Genomic DNA, 14,168 nt, shown 5'->3' on the forward strand with positions numbered 1-14,168 from the left:
TCCTCTTCTCATGAGATGGCCAAAGTATTGGAGCCTCAGCTTCAGGATCTGTCCTTCCAGTGAGCACTCAGGGTTGATTTCCTTCAGAATGGATAGGTTTGTTCTCCTTACAGTCCAGGGGACTCTCAAGAGAAGACCTGGGCAAAGTGCGGCGCGAGGGCCACATACGGCCCACAGGCCGCTCCTGTCCAGCCCGCAGACAGTTTTGAACATCAAAACCATTTATAGCTTTTTGTCTAAAGTTGATCAGTTGCTTATCTTTAACATACCACAAAAAACCCTCTTTAGTATTTGGGAAGATTAATAAGTTTAATTTAAAAACAATCTTTACATCACTGTTTCATTTTATTTTTAAGTAAAGTCAGTTCAGCCCCCGAACACAGTTCAGATTTTTCATGTGGCCCACCCTATAGAAATTAATTGCCCATTCCTGCTCAAAAGTCTCCTCCAGCACCACAATTCAAAAGCATCAATTCTTCGGCGGTCAGCCTTCTTTATGGTCCAGCTCTCACTTCCATACATTGCTACTGGAAAAACCATAGTTTTGACTATGTACCTTTGTCGGCAAGGCGATGTCTCTGCTATTTAAGATGCTGTCTAGGTTTGTCATCACTTTCCTCCCAAGAAGCAGGCGTCCCAACCTGCATTTAGGATTCTTTATTTCTGTCATTGGGAGAAAAGTTGGATTTTTGTTCTCTGTACAGTTTGAAATCTATTATTGTAGTTTGAACTGTGATTTTCGAGGCTAAGTAGCAGGGAATGGAGAAGGAATACTTGTTTATTTAACATCCAAAAATATGTTCCATTAATAATTTGGCATTGACATTTGTATGCCTAATTCTTAAAAATGTTGTTGTGATGAAAAACAATATGCAGCTTTAAAGAATTTTAACCTGCAAAATTCTAGCTGTTCTACAATCCCCATAAACTCAATAAAGTGGGTGATAGTAAGATTACTCATGGAAGGGACCTATTAGAGCCATCAAGTCCAGCCCCCTGCTCAATGCTTGTGTCATGATCCTGCTTTATTCACTTAGAAAGTACGTAGTCTAAACTTTTTAAAAGTAACTTATTTCCAAATCATTAGCTTCCTCACGACTACTGTTTTTGGCTATCTCAAAAGCAGTTACAATCTAGAAAGCTTCTTTAATCTTGTAAAGAGTCCTAAATGAGACCAGTTGAATTTGTTTCTTTGAACAGACTCTCTCTCTTTGCCCCTGACAAATTTCCATAGTACACTGGTTTGTTGCCTTGGTACTATGTACCTAGTTTCACAGACTTCTTCCATTTAGTACCGTATGTTGTCTTGTGATTTTTTTCAAAAACAATTTGAAAAGCAAAATGTAATTATTAAAAATAGCTTTGAATTGGGCCAGATATTAGAACTCCTTATCAATACAATTTTGTTTGAAAACCAATTCAGCTCCAAAAAGATTACTTATAAGTTTGTGCCAACCAAAAAAAAAAAGCTTGCATGAACGTGAGGCAGGAAGAATTATGGGTTTAGAAGCCCTATTTGACTATACAGTAAAGTAATTTACTTAAAAATTAGTGCTGTACCAACATCAGAGAATGAAACGTTCATTAGGAAAGAAATTCCTTTGAATTTCCCAGATCATAATATTGTGCTGTTTATTTTAATGCAAATCCACAAAATGTATATTTAATTGATGGTTCTTGATCTGTTAAAGTTATACAGTGTGTCATAATGATGGTAGCAAATAGACTGTGAAAAACACATAACACATTTAGACATTCAGTTGTTCAATTGAGGTACTAATGTAAAACAAAACCTGAAGGGGTTGTACTGTGAAGGGAAATATGTTCTATATCCTTAATATGATGCAATCTGTGCTATACCCATCTTTCAGTGTATGGCCCTTTGCAATATTTGAAAATGTTGTAAAAACAACAGAAATCCTGTGGCCCCGAAGTCTTAGCTGTGCAAAGGGGTAGTGATGGTTCTTCACCAACTGCAGCGTCTCCCTATGTCAAACCAGCTCAGTACTGGGAGCTGATGAGATGAATGTGTGGGTGCTCATATGGTTTGTGGCCAGTGAAGCTGGAATTACCTCAGACGTTGCAGTTTTCAAAAAAGTAAAAAGCAGGCAGCAAGCCCTAGTTTTATGTTCTTAAAACTACTATAGACTTTTTCTAATACAATCACTTTTTTAAGGTATTGCATAAAGTACACCAAAGAACCTGGAATTTATTTATTTTTATTTATTTAAAAATATTTCTGAAATACAGGATGAGACACCCCTTGGATGTTGTGTAACTCAGAAGGATCAGTGTCGAATACTCTGCAGCATTGCCTTTTCCAGACAACTGAACCAAGGGCAGCTTCACTACTAATGGCCTAAGAATAAACTATTAGAACTGTAAATGTGGTCTTTTCTGTAGCAGTGCAGAGCACTTCTCCTAGACCCATTAGGCTGGCCCTAATTATTTTAAATTTAATTTATTCCAAAATCATGTCTCTCTCTACTGGGAGTATTTCAGTACTATGGAGTGTGTAAGATTTGATGGCTACAGTTGCACAACCATTTGACTGAAGTGTTTTTTGACTCTAAATTGTTGAACAGGAGAACGAACCATGTCTTTTCACCATTTGAATCCATTATTTGTTGTTTTTCACAGCCTCATACTGTATTAGAATAAAACGACTTTGGATACTGAAATAAAAGTATGGGAAATGGTTGCCTCGAGTGAATGGCAGAAAAGACATCTACTTCAGTAAACCAGTTCAGAAGTGATCAGCAATTCATAACTTATCCCCCCCCCTTTTAAATAGCAGGTATCTAATTAATTCAAGTTGATGCTTAACTTTTCAACATACTTGCTTTTCCATCTGGTTAATCCATGCCACATTTTTTATTCCTGGCTATACACTCCAGTGGGTAAAGTAACGTCTAGTCAATGTGTGTATACTATCAGTTTGTCTTTTTGAGGCTTTTTAATTTGAATAAAATAGTTTGCAATTTGGATTAACTAGGTTTGATCCGGTGAGAGTATTCTTTTTAGTTTCAGGCAATTTTCTTGCAAATCAGCAATGTAATGAAATCATAATAAGCTGTATGTATTTTCTGTTGCAGTAGTAAATCCGTGGGGTTGATGCGAATCATAAAGCAATATGCTTCTTTAGGCCGAGCTGAACTTTTTTTCTCCAGAAACATTAAGCAATGCAACCTAGAGGAACACTGAATTCTCTTGTCATGGACAGATCACTACTTGGCAGAGCTTAATGGAACTTGGAACCACCGTAGGGATGGGTGTGTGTGTCAATTAAGATAGTCCACCCCAAAACTCTTATGGATCTAAATGTTTTTCTTTTGGCACATGGAGGGTTTCCTGCGTGGGCAGGCAGTCCTGTTCGAAGCCCTGGTTGATCTCTAGAATGGGGAAGTGATCAGAGCCAATAACACAATTGCTCCTAAGTATCCCCTCTCATAGAGTGGAGTGAGACTTTATGCCTGATTTACTAGGGAACTGGCAGTGATGAATGGGATGGAGACTAGAGTGACAATGTCAGAAAACGTGGAGTGAGTCTGATCCAACACAGGCTAGACACCATCGGGAAGCCTATTGTGTGGCAATGAAGCAATCTTTCTTCTCTGCCACTGTTGCATCTGCACGGAGACACCCAGCAGAGCGGTTTTAAGTAGTCAGGGACCTACTATGATCTCACCCCAAAGGAGGTAACTTTTACCACTCAACAGCCCACTGTGAACAATCTGTGTGATAAAAATCACTCCCAATTTGCTTTGGGGTTAATATAGGTCCCAGGGAGGCAAACTTGGCTCTTGCTTCACCATTTTTAATGGATTTGTTTCCGTTTGTGGAATCTGAGAATGTGGATAGAATCCTTGAAGAGGAGAGAGCCACCAAAGAGATTCTGCATCCTTGTGCTCCACAGATTATAAAAGTAGCTGGAGAGGGACTGGTAGAGTAAGAGTGGTAGATGCCTCTTTGGAGCAGGGCACAATTCTGTCTTGCCTCAAGGAGGCAGTTCGAAGGCCTTTACTGAAACGCCTTTCCCCGGCCCTGCAGTCTTGGGCAACTACAGGCCAGTCTCCAACATTCTATACTTGGGTAAAGTTTTGGAGTGGGTTGTGGCTTCTCAGCTCCAGGGATACCTGGATGAGACAGATTATTTGGGTCTATTTCAGTCATGTTTCAGGCCTGCTTATGGTACATAGATTGCATTGGTTGCCTCGGTGGAACTAGATAAAGGGAATGTGTCCCTGTTGGTTTTGCTGGACCTCTCAGCAGCTTTTGATATCATCAACCATGGTATATTTCTGCACTGTCTGTCTGGAAGGGGATAGGGAGGCAATGAATTGCAGTGGGTCTGGTCCTTCCTGGAGGGGCAACCAGGTGGTGGTACTGGGGAACGCCTGTTTGACATCTTGGCCATTGGCCTGTGGTATCCCCTCACAGTTCAATTTTATCCACTATACCCTATTTAACATCTACATGAAACCACTGGGAAAGGTGGTCTCGAGGTTTGGAGTTCAGTCTGTCACCAGTATGCTGTTATGATTCAACTCTTATCTTTCCTTTGACCTATTTCAAAGGAAGCCATCTCTGTCCTAAACTACTACTGTCTGGAGTGGATGAAGGTCAACAAACTGAAGCTTAATCTAGGCAAAATTGCTCCTGGTCGGACAAAAGGCCAACCAAAGATTCAACCTGTGCTGGATGGGGTTAACACCTCCTCTGAAAACCCTTTCTGGACCTTATTCAAAGTGCTGGTCATGACCTTTACAGCTCTTTACAGCTGAGGTCCAAGCTATCTAAAACACCAATATCTCCCTGTACAAGACCCCACATGTATTAAGAACCTCAGGAGAGTGCCTTCTCTCTGTTCCATCACTCTCACAAGCATATCTGGTGAGGATCTGAGAGAGGGCTTTTTCTGTGGCAGCTCCCACAATATGGAACTTTTAGATGACAGGTGAAAACATGTCTTTAGAGAGGCTTTTATGGAACCAGGAGGTTTCAATTCATTTTTTTTTAAATGTATAGTTTTAAATATGTACATTAGTTTTAATTAATAAATAAATAATAAATAATTCAAATTAATTTGTTTTAATTAATTGTTTATTTGAAGGTTTTTGTATGCCATCTTGAGTGCCCACTAGGGGAGAAAGGTGGGATAAACATCAAATAATTCAATTGGCATAAATCTCAACAGTGAATTGCCATAAGTTGAGAATTTACTGTAGGCAATTGCTCAGCCCAGTACAGTATGCAACAGCAGATACATGTTAACTTATTGTGGCAGTTGCCGCCAAGATTTACAAACTGAATTATTCTAGCTTAAAAACTCAGCAGATGTTTAGACAATATCTTGCCTACAAAAGGAACTGTATATGTATAGTTGTCACCAAAACAACTATAAGAGATCAGCATTTTTAAACTGATTAGACCTCAGAAATGTTTCAGGATCTGCCCTTTCTTTCTGTGGCAGTTCTCACTTCATTTATAGTAGTCCCCCAAGACAGTGGTTTGACATTTCTAGCATGAAATGTATGAAGTCGCATGCTTTCCTCTAACAGCTCTTGTGATATATCCAAACAAGCCCAGTGTCACAGCAATGGTTAATAATTAGAAATGGTATTGCAAGTTATGCCTGTACAACAGTTTATTAAAAAACTAAATAAATGAACCAGTGATGCAATGTTTCAATGAACCAGAAAATTATCAGTACTCCAAGATGTAGCAATTATGCTTTGCAACCAAGCAGGGTTGCACAATAGGTACCTCTGGAGACCAGATGCGGACAGTGTTCAGGCTGAAGACTTACACATTTCTTAACCAAACAGTGAATATCCAGTAGGATTTGGGAAGCCAATATCCATTTCATATAAAGTATTCAGGGAGTTCATCTTTCTTCCAAACTCTGCTTGTATCGTCTTTCAGACTGCTTTCTACGATATACATCATCTGCAAAACATTTCATCAAAACATTAAAGTGAGGAGCTTATAAGTATCCAGAAACATTTAACACTTCTAAGATGCCCATCTACCTCAATGACTGAACAAAGTACTAAAACTCCATTGGCTGACCTTTACCCAAAGACAAGCAAGGGAAATCCCATAAGATTTGCAAAGGAAAAAAAGATACAAGACAATACATACAAACACTTTCTGGAAATACTTACAAAAAGTCTCTTTGCCGATACGAACATTGATCATAAACCATTCCATAGCACCTCCAAGGACAAAGAAGAAAGGGAGTAACCTGTATAAACGAAAGTGCCGTTTCTGAGGTACCATGTTCAGTAAGTGGTTTATTTTATGACTGACACCGATTTTACAGAGGACTTTAGAATTCTCAGTTGGAAAGGCAGATGATCCTAGAAAACATAAGTTGATAATACTGACTTAAACAACCTGTGAGAAATGTAGCTGGTAAAACTAACTAATCTTGTACATGTAACTGTCCCAGGCAAAATTGTCTCAAAATTTTAAAAATGTCAAAGATTAATGCAGCCTGAACCTATCTAAAGTAATTTACTAATAAATAAAAATCCATTAGGGATTACTCCAAGGCTGAAAAATACATGTTAGATTTCCTTTTCATGCATTCCATTATTTTAATTCAAATGTGCACAGTGTTTCGGATTCAAAGAATGTCCCTAGAAAACTGAGAATAGGTGTGACGTGTAGGCTCCCCTCTGATTCTGTCTGGCAAAAAGCTGTTTATATAGAAAAAAGCTTAACTTGGGGAGAGAAGCCCATCCTCTGCTTTATTTTCTGTCATGGGGCAACTTACTTCAAACATTTCCTAACTAATGAACAAAGATGATTCTGTAAAAAAAAATAGTATATTTTTTGTTATTAGCATTGACTATGAGTTCGGTCCAAACACATATAAAAGAAAAGGAATTCCACTAAATTGAATACACAATTTGCTTTATGTAACTGGGATACCCACCTCACCAAAGAAGTTACTACGCTGGGCACATCTATATTGGGCCACAAAATGTGGTTTGGAAGAAGCTGCCTCTGAAGTGTTCAGCAACTGCCAATCAATACAGAATGTGACAGCCAAATTGCTGGTTATGGCTGATATTGGAGCCTGGTACACGAATAGTACACAACATTTTGCTTATACATTGATTTCTCCTGCTTCCTCCTCTTTGTCCTCAAGTCAGGTGCCCAAGGCTGTTTACCCCAGGACATTTTGAATATTTATTATGACTCCAGTCCAGAATGAATTTGTATCATTTGCTACAAATGACAACAGCCCAGTATGCATTTTTATAATTTGCACTTCATTTTTTATTGTTTCAGTGGAATGCATCTGATTTTTAGTTTGCTGTGTTGTAACTTTACATTTTGGACATCGACTGATCATTAGCCACCTTGGATTTTTTTAATGGAAAAGCAAAATTATTTAGACAAATGATGAAGAAAACTGAACACCATATATATATTCAGACACCTGAAGTTCTAGTAAATCATTTAGAGAAGAGGTGGCAACCTCTGGTTTGTTGTTGCCAAGCAGCTCCTGTTCTCCTTGAAAACTGATGGAAGCTGATGTCTGTCCACAGTTGGAAGGTCACAGGTTCTGTGTCTGTGATCTAGAGTAGTGGTCCCCAATGTTGGGCCTCCAGATGTTCTTGAACTACAACTCCCAGAAGCCTTCACCACCACCTCTGCTGGCCAGGATTTCTGGGAGTTGAAGTCCAAGAACATCTGGAGGCCCAGGATTGGGGACCACTGATCTAGAGCACTGGTTCTTAACCTTGGGTTACTCAGGAGTTTTGGACTGCAACTCCCAGAAGCCTTCACCACCAGCTATCCTGACTGGGGTTTCTGGGAGTTGCAGTTTAAAAGCATCCGAGTAACAAAGGTTAAGAACCACTGATCTAGAGCAGTGGTTCCTAACCTTGGATCCCCAGACATTCTCAGTTGCAATTCCCAGAAGCCTTCACTTACTAGCTATGTTTGCAATGAGTTCTGAGAGTTGCAGTCCAAGAACATCTGGAGATCCAACATTGAGAAGCACTGATCTAGATTTAAAGTTATGAACTGCGGGACAGCTCAGTGATTTTAGGCATCTGGTTGTGGAACCTGAGGTTGGGAGTGCAGCAGGCCCAAGGCCATACAGAGGAACTACTAGCCTATGTGGTCTTGGGCAAGCTGCAGAGTCCCAGGGCACTCCCAGATGAAGGGAACAACAAACCACTTCCAAATACTCTATTACACAACTCTAAGTCAAGAATTGACTTAACAGTCCATTATTATATGTTAACACCAATGTGGTTTGAGCTGGAAATACCGCAGGGCCATGTGGCCAGTGTTTGTATATCTATTTATATACCTTTATATACATACTAGATACCGCAGTTCTGGCTACAGAGCCAGGGGTTGGGAGTTCAGTCCCCCCCCTCACTGTGCCCCCTCGACAGGGGCTGGACTCGATGATCCACAGGGTCCCTTCCAGCTCCGCAGCTGTAACACAACTAGGCCCTGCCCTGCTTTCAGTCCCTGGGGAGCAACAATAATCATCTACATCAGAAGGAGAGCTTTGTGACCCTCGCCCAACGGAGGGGGCAGACATTTTGGTTCTCCGGATATTAGGGACTACAATTTCCCAGATTCCTTCCTGGTTATGCTAGTTACGGCGCCCGGCACCTACAGTCGAAAACACACGGAAGGGCAAAGCCGCCCCCCGCCCGCTACCCATTACTACTCTCTAGGCAACGTGCTCGCTCTCTCGTCTCCCGCCTCCCCTTCCGGCACCGGAGAGGCCGCTTTAAGGATTCGAACCCCTGAGCGCCCGCGAGCACTGGCCCCCCCCTCACCTTGAAACGCCGAAAAGACGGGGGGGGGGCGCCCGACCTCTCAAGGAAAAAGGCAGCCCGAGCAGCGACGCCGCACTACCACGTGACTTAAGCGTCTGAGCATTCTACCCGAGTTTGATTGGTGAGGGCGTTGGGGGGCGTGGCTCTGAGCACGTGACACAGATACGAAGGGACGGCGGCTGGCTGGCTGGTTGGGCGGTTTGGTTCGCGCTGGAATTCTCCAGTGGGCGCGTGAGGTTCGCGGCGTTCCTTTCGCCTGTCGTGCCCCTGGACGCGTTCGCAGCCCTGCCGGGTCTTAAAAGCAGCTGCTGACATCAATCTTGAGTCCAATGGAACTCGTTTTCAAACCGCTTCGCAGTGCAAATAAATTACTGTAATGGCGACTCGCCGCCAAAATTATAAATCTTTAAACGGATAATATGTCCACCTTCCTTTTAAAGAGAGAAACAAAACAAGAATTCATTTGCGATTGCTGACTGGACTTGTCACTGAAATCATTTGTCACTGGTCATATAATGATCATTTGCCAGCATTCTTTCCGCAACTTTTTAAATACCTTAATACCATTTTATAATCTGTCAGGCAAAAACAAAACCCAGAACAAAGAAGTAAGTGCATGTCTTACTTCAACAATAAACACAACAATAACACAAAAATGCAGCACCTTAAAGACTAACCGCTGAGCTTTCTTGGACAAATCCAGGTCTTCAGACTTCTTATAATTCATTATTTATAATTTGCCCTAAACAAGGCACAAACTCAACATTCCTCTGCACTGGCAGAGACTTTGGTTGTGCAAAGGGCATTGTATGTTGCTGGTCTTTATGCTGCTAAGTCCTGTGAACTGACTGAATTCCAGTTGCTTCGTGTAGTAAGTCGCACTAAAGTAGATCCACTGAATCAATGGGGATTTGGGGAGTCAATTTTCCATAAATCCCGTTGGTTGAAATGGGCCTGTTCTCATTGTGACTTCCTATACTAAATCAAATCACAGCTAAAGTAGACCCATATGAAGCAATGGAATTTACAGAAGAGTTACTAAATCCCCACTGAGTTAATGGCCCTGCGCTATATTTTGTGCGAAGCACCAGAATTGCAGCCAGTGTTTACCTTCTTGAGGCTCCCCTCCGTGCATCTGATGAAGTGGACTCCAGTCCAGAAAACCTTCGCACGCCAAATAAGGTCGGTCTGTCTTTAAGGGACCACAAAACTCCGTTGTGGAATATATTGGTGTGTTGGAACAAAACCAAGGAATCTGTGGCACTTTGGTGACTAACAAGTTTCATTTGACATAAGTGTTCTTTCGCTGTAACTCACGACTTCAGCTGATGAAGACTCCTTGTCCTTTTAATCCTATAGCAGACAGCTAAATAAATTGGGAGACCTCCACGGGAACACGACCAGAAAAAGATGTGTCGAAAGATTAATTTTATTCTGAGGGTTTTGAACCCATTTATTTTATGCCCTTTTGTAGCGGTGTAGGGAGACTGTTTGCAATCCGCTTCCAAACTTCAGATGCATAATACGGAGCTACAATTCCCAGTTTTCCCCCTTAATTGAAAACGTCTCCAAGCGAACAGACGTCTTTCTCCCGCTAAAAGCCGTTGAGAGCCGCCTAGAGTGGTCATATCGACCAGACAGGCGCGGTATAAATAAAATAAAATAAAATAAAATAAACAAACAGCAGTCCTAGTTAAGGGCGCAGCTGTCCGAAACATCCTGACTGCAGGGGGGGAAAACACCCACCCCCAGTAAACATTTAAATACTGTACATCCATCCAGGTGGGTGGAAGGCCTATGAGTGCTCGTCCTTACCGCTCACACTAACCAGATGTTTTAATGGACTGAAAAGCCTAACCGACTACAAAACCCACGAGCTTCTACAAAACCCACAACCTGCGAGCCGTTCCCGTGACGTCACCCAGGCAGGGAGGCTCAGGGCGTCTTGGAAGGGACTCCCTGGATTGGGGGCGTTGCGGATTGGTCGGTTTAGCTCTGCCGCGCTCTCATTGGCTGAGTTTTCCTGCGCGGCGCTGGCGGCCAGGTCGCTTTTTTGCCTCCGGAGAGCGAGAGAGAGAGCAAGCAGGAGATGGCCGGGGTTGGTCGCTGAGGGAGCTTTCGGCTTTCCTTGAGGAGATGGTCCCGTGAACCTCGGTGTTTCACCGTCCGACCGGCCGGCCGGCGAAGCCATGGCGACCGTCGGGCTTAAGGCAGCGAGCGGCGGCGGCGGCATATGGAAGGGTGGCGGGGCAGCAAGCCTCCAGCTGGTGGCCGCTGTATCCAGCCGCAGCGGCTCTTCCCAAACCCGCAGCGCGGGCGGGGAAGGGCGCTTGGACTGCGGCGGCGGCGGCGGCGGCCACCCAAGGGCCGGGCAGCACCAGTCTGCGGGGCATTCCCAGCCGCCCTCGTCTTCTGGCAGCGCCAGAGCCAGGAAAGCCACGGACTCCGGTCCTGCCGCCGCCGCCGCTTCTCCTCCTCTCGTGGGCACCCACCCGCCTGGCCCGATCGAAAAAATCGACCCGAAAACCTACCTCTGGGCCAGATACCACGAGATGAAAAAGCTGGTGCATGGTAAATAAGAGTCCAAATAATGTAACAATTGCTCATGAGGGCCGCCCCGGGAGCGATTTCTTCTTGTGTCTCTCTGCGTGTGCCTGGTCCATTTGCCGCAAGCAGAATCTGAGGGCGATTATACAGTAATTAAAAGGCTGCTTCCCCTTGGCGGACTGTAAACCTTGGTCCTGTGTAAGTCGCAGTCCTGGCTGGGCAGGGCGTGGGGGGATTCGAGCTCATGGCAGGTTAAGCCATTCCCAGCCCCTCAGCCTGGAGTTATGAAGAGCCAGCTGCAGCTTTAAATTCAGGAAGGATCCTTGCAGCCATAAACCCCTCCGATTGCTTGCCACTTGTCTAACACGTTGGACGAGGAATTCGTGCCTCACACTGTCGAGGACAAAGGGTCTTTATGGTTCCACAGCTCCATGGAGAGAGAATTATCCTACCTTCCTTCATGCCAGGCACTCTCGGTGGTATTTAGCCTCCCACATACATGAAGCTGGCATAAGTCATAAATCAGCCCATATTTTGATTTTAGACCCTTTTTTTCCTGATCAGCAGTTAATAGCAAAATCCTTTTCATGCCCACTTGGCAGTAAATCCCTCTGAGCTCCTGAAAATTGTGAATACAGTAGGTGGGATCAGTATGAGTGCCTTGAATCGGCTTTGAGAGAGGCTGCTGCATTAATCTGTTTCAGAATATACAATGAAAATAAAATTAAAACAGAAAAAGTGGCACCTTGAATACTAATGGATTTATTTCATGGGTTACAGTCTACTTGCTCAGGCGCTATTAAATAAATGTTAGTCCTCGGGGGGCACAGTACTTTTTTTGTTTAACTATTCTGATATTATACATCTAGTCTAATGTTTTCCAGAAGTGATATTTTCTATGGAGTGATTTATAAGTATTTTTTTGGCACACTTAATGGAGTTCTATACCCTGAAACTGCTTAATTCTTTTAGTGAGAAAATATCCACTTTTCAACAGTTACTTTCCTGTTGTTGAATATGTTAAAAATAGCGCACATACTGCTCGTCTGATTGCTGAAATTAGTATTGTTCTATTAACATTTAAGCTGTATTTGCTACTAGATTGTCATAAGTCAAAATATTTACAAACCTTCTAATCAAAAATCACTTCCAAGGCACAAATTAATTTTGTTTCAGTATACCATTCAAACTACATTGAGGCTATAATGTTTATTTGCTTATCTAGAATTAGGCCTTGTTACGCTGGAGAGAACTTACTTCTGAATAACTGTATAAACATAACTAGTTACTTTTGAATGTTAGTAACCTTCCTAAAATATATATATTAGGTTTTGTAGGCCAAGATATTCTGGGAGCCCACATTGCTGGTAAAACATCAAATATAAAGATCTTGCAGATCTGTTAGGATCATAAATTACCTCCATGTTCTTATTTATGTTTTATGTTTATGAGTTATGACAGTATTTAAAAATCTCTTAGTGTCTATTTGCTACATCTGGAAAATATAGTGGACTTGATTTCATGATACAGTATACACTTTTGTTATTGTGTAAATTCATCAGCTGGCTGGATAGCTCAGTGAGTCTGGGTGGGGAGTTTGATTCCCCACTGTGCCTTCTGGGAGAAGAGTTGGTGTGTGCAGCCTTAGATAAGCTGCACAGCCCCGGAGTGTCTCCAGAAGAAGGAACAGTAAACCATTTCTGCATACTGTCTATCTAGAGAACCTTGGAAGTGGTCTACATAAGTCAGAATCAGCTTGATGGCACCTTGTTATTACTGCTATTAAATTCCCCACTATTGAATTAAGATACAGTAATTGTTGCAAGAGAATTTAATTGTTGTAAATGTCTGCATACAACTATATCATGCAGGTTGCAAAATAGATCCTATTTTCTCTAGGGACCAGTAGCAATAGGGAACATAGAAATAGCACACTGCACTGTAGTAGCAGTTCTTAGTAGTGGTGCAGGAGAAACAGCAGTGAGCCATTGTGCTGATCCCCTTAGAGCAGCCATTCTCAACTGGGTCCATATGACACACACACACACCCCGGAGGCCCTGACATATTTGAACGGGGCCATAGTCTGGAAACAATTCTTCACATGCCACCTTAGAAAGTTGATATACGACTTAGACAATCCTGACTCAGCCTATGTTTGTTGGTTGAGATGACCAGATAGGCGGGGTATAAATAGAATGAATGAATAAATAAATAAATAAAATTTCATATTGTGTTTCTGGCCATGGCAAAAAAATAATAAAATGAGAATGGCTGCTTTAAAGCACACGTGGGCAAAGTATGGCCCCAAACCTATTTGTGATGGCTTTTAGCCCTAGTTGCCTCTTTTTCTGGCAGAGGAAAAAAAAGGTAAGTAGCACCTCCTGAAAGTACTGTATTTGGGGTGGAAGTTTACCTTTTAAATGGGTCCCAGTTTTCAAAAGTGTAAGTGGACTGACTTCAAGGCACTACAGGGTGGGTTGTGGGTTGTCTTTGTTTGTTTGTTTTTTGTCTGTTTGTTTTGAAGTTTTTGTCATTTTGTGTGGTTTGTGCAGAGAGTCCCAGGGATTAAATTTTGGCCTTTGACTCTTCACTGTGAGGAGGAACAGTGGGGATGAGGGCACTCAGTTCTGATTTTCCATGTCCCTTTAACCTGGAATAGGCAGTGGATTTCTTGAACAAGGGTGTCCAGAATTAGTGATGTGTCAGTTAGATGAAAATAAAACAAAATTTCAACATGTGCCTTACTGACTTTCATTTAGTTACCCCAGTGCCCTTTGCCTCAGTCAGCCCTGCAGTTCTTC

The 14,168-nt window shown here is 42.3% G+C and overlaps 2 protein-coding genes across 3 annotated transcripts in view; one reads left to right on the forward strand and one right to left on the reverse strand.

Annotated features, from left to right (window-relative positions):
- Positions 1 to 5,629: 5,629 nt before the first annotated feature.
- On the reverse strand, positions 5,630 to 10,067 carry UQCC5 (ubiquinol-cytochrome c reductase complex assembly factor 5). Of its 2 annotated transcripts, none has more exons than XM_020796660.3 (3): positions 9,930 to 10,067; positions 6,168 to 6,362; positions 5,630 to 5,949 (listed from the first exon to the last, which is right to left on the reverse strand). In XM_020796660.3, the coding sequence occupies exons 1-3, from the start codon at positions 9,952 to 9,954 to the stop codon at positions 5,888 to 5,890; spliced, it is 282 nt and encodes a 93-aa protein (XP_020652319.1). In that variant the 5' UTR covers positions 9,955 to 10,067; the 3' UTR covers positions 5,630 to 5,887. The 2 variants fall into 2 exon arrangements, with proteins under 2 accessions (XP_020652319.1, XP_078241582.1); XM_078385456.1 differs by lacking the exon at positions 9,930 to 10,067 and adding an exon at positions 8,350 to 8,696.
- Positions 10,068 to 10,876: 809 nt separating this feature from the next.
- NT5DC2 (5'-nucleotidase domain containing 2) overlaps positions 10,877 to 14,168 on the forward strand; it is a 45,274-nt gene continuing 41,982 nt past the window's right edge. The window contains exon 1 of the mRNA XM_072989767.2: positions 10,877 to 11,390. Within this exon, the coding sequence (XP_072845868.2) occupies positions 11,009 to 11,390 (382 nt within the window). The 5' untranslated portion in view covers positions 10,877 to 11,008. The remainder of the gene's footprint in view (positions 11,391 to 14,168) is intronic.

This window comes from Pogona vitticeps, chromosome 2 (genome assembly GCF_051106095.1).
Source record: "Pogona vitticeps strain Pit_001003342236 chromosome 2, PviZW2.1, whole genome shotgun sequence".
Taxonomy (NCBI): Eukaryota; Metazoa; Chordata; class Lepidosauria; order Squamata; family Agamidae; genus Pogona; species Pogona vitticeps.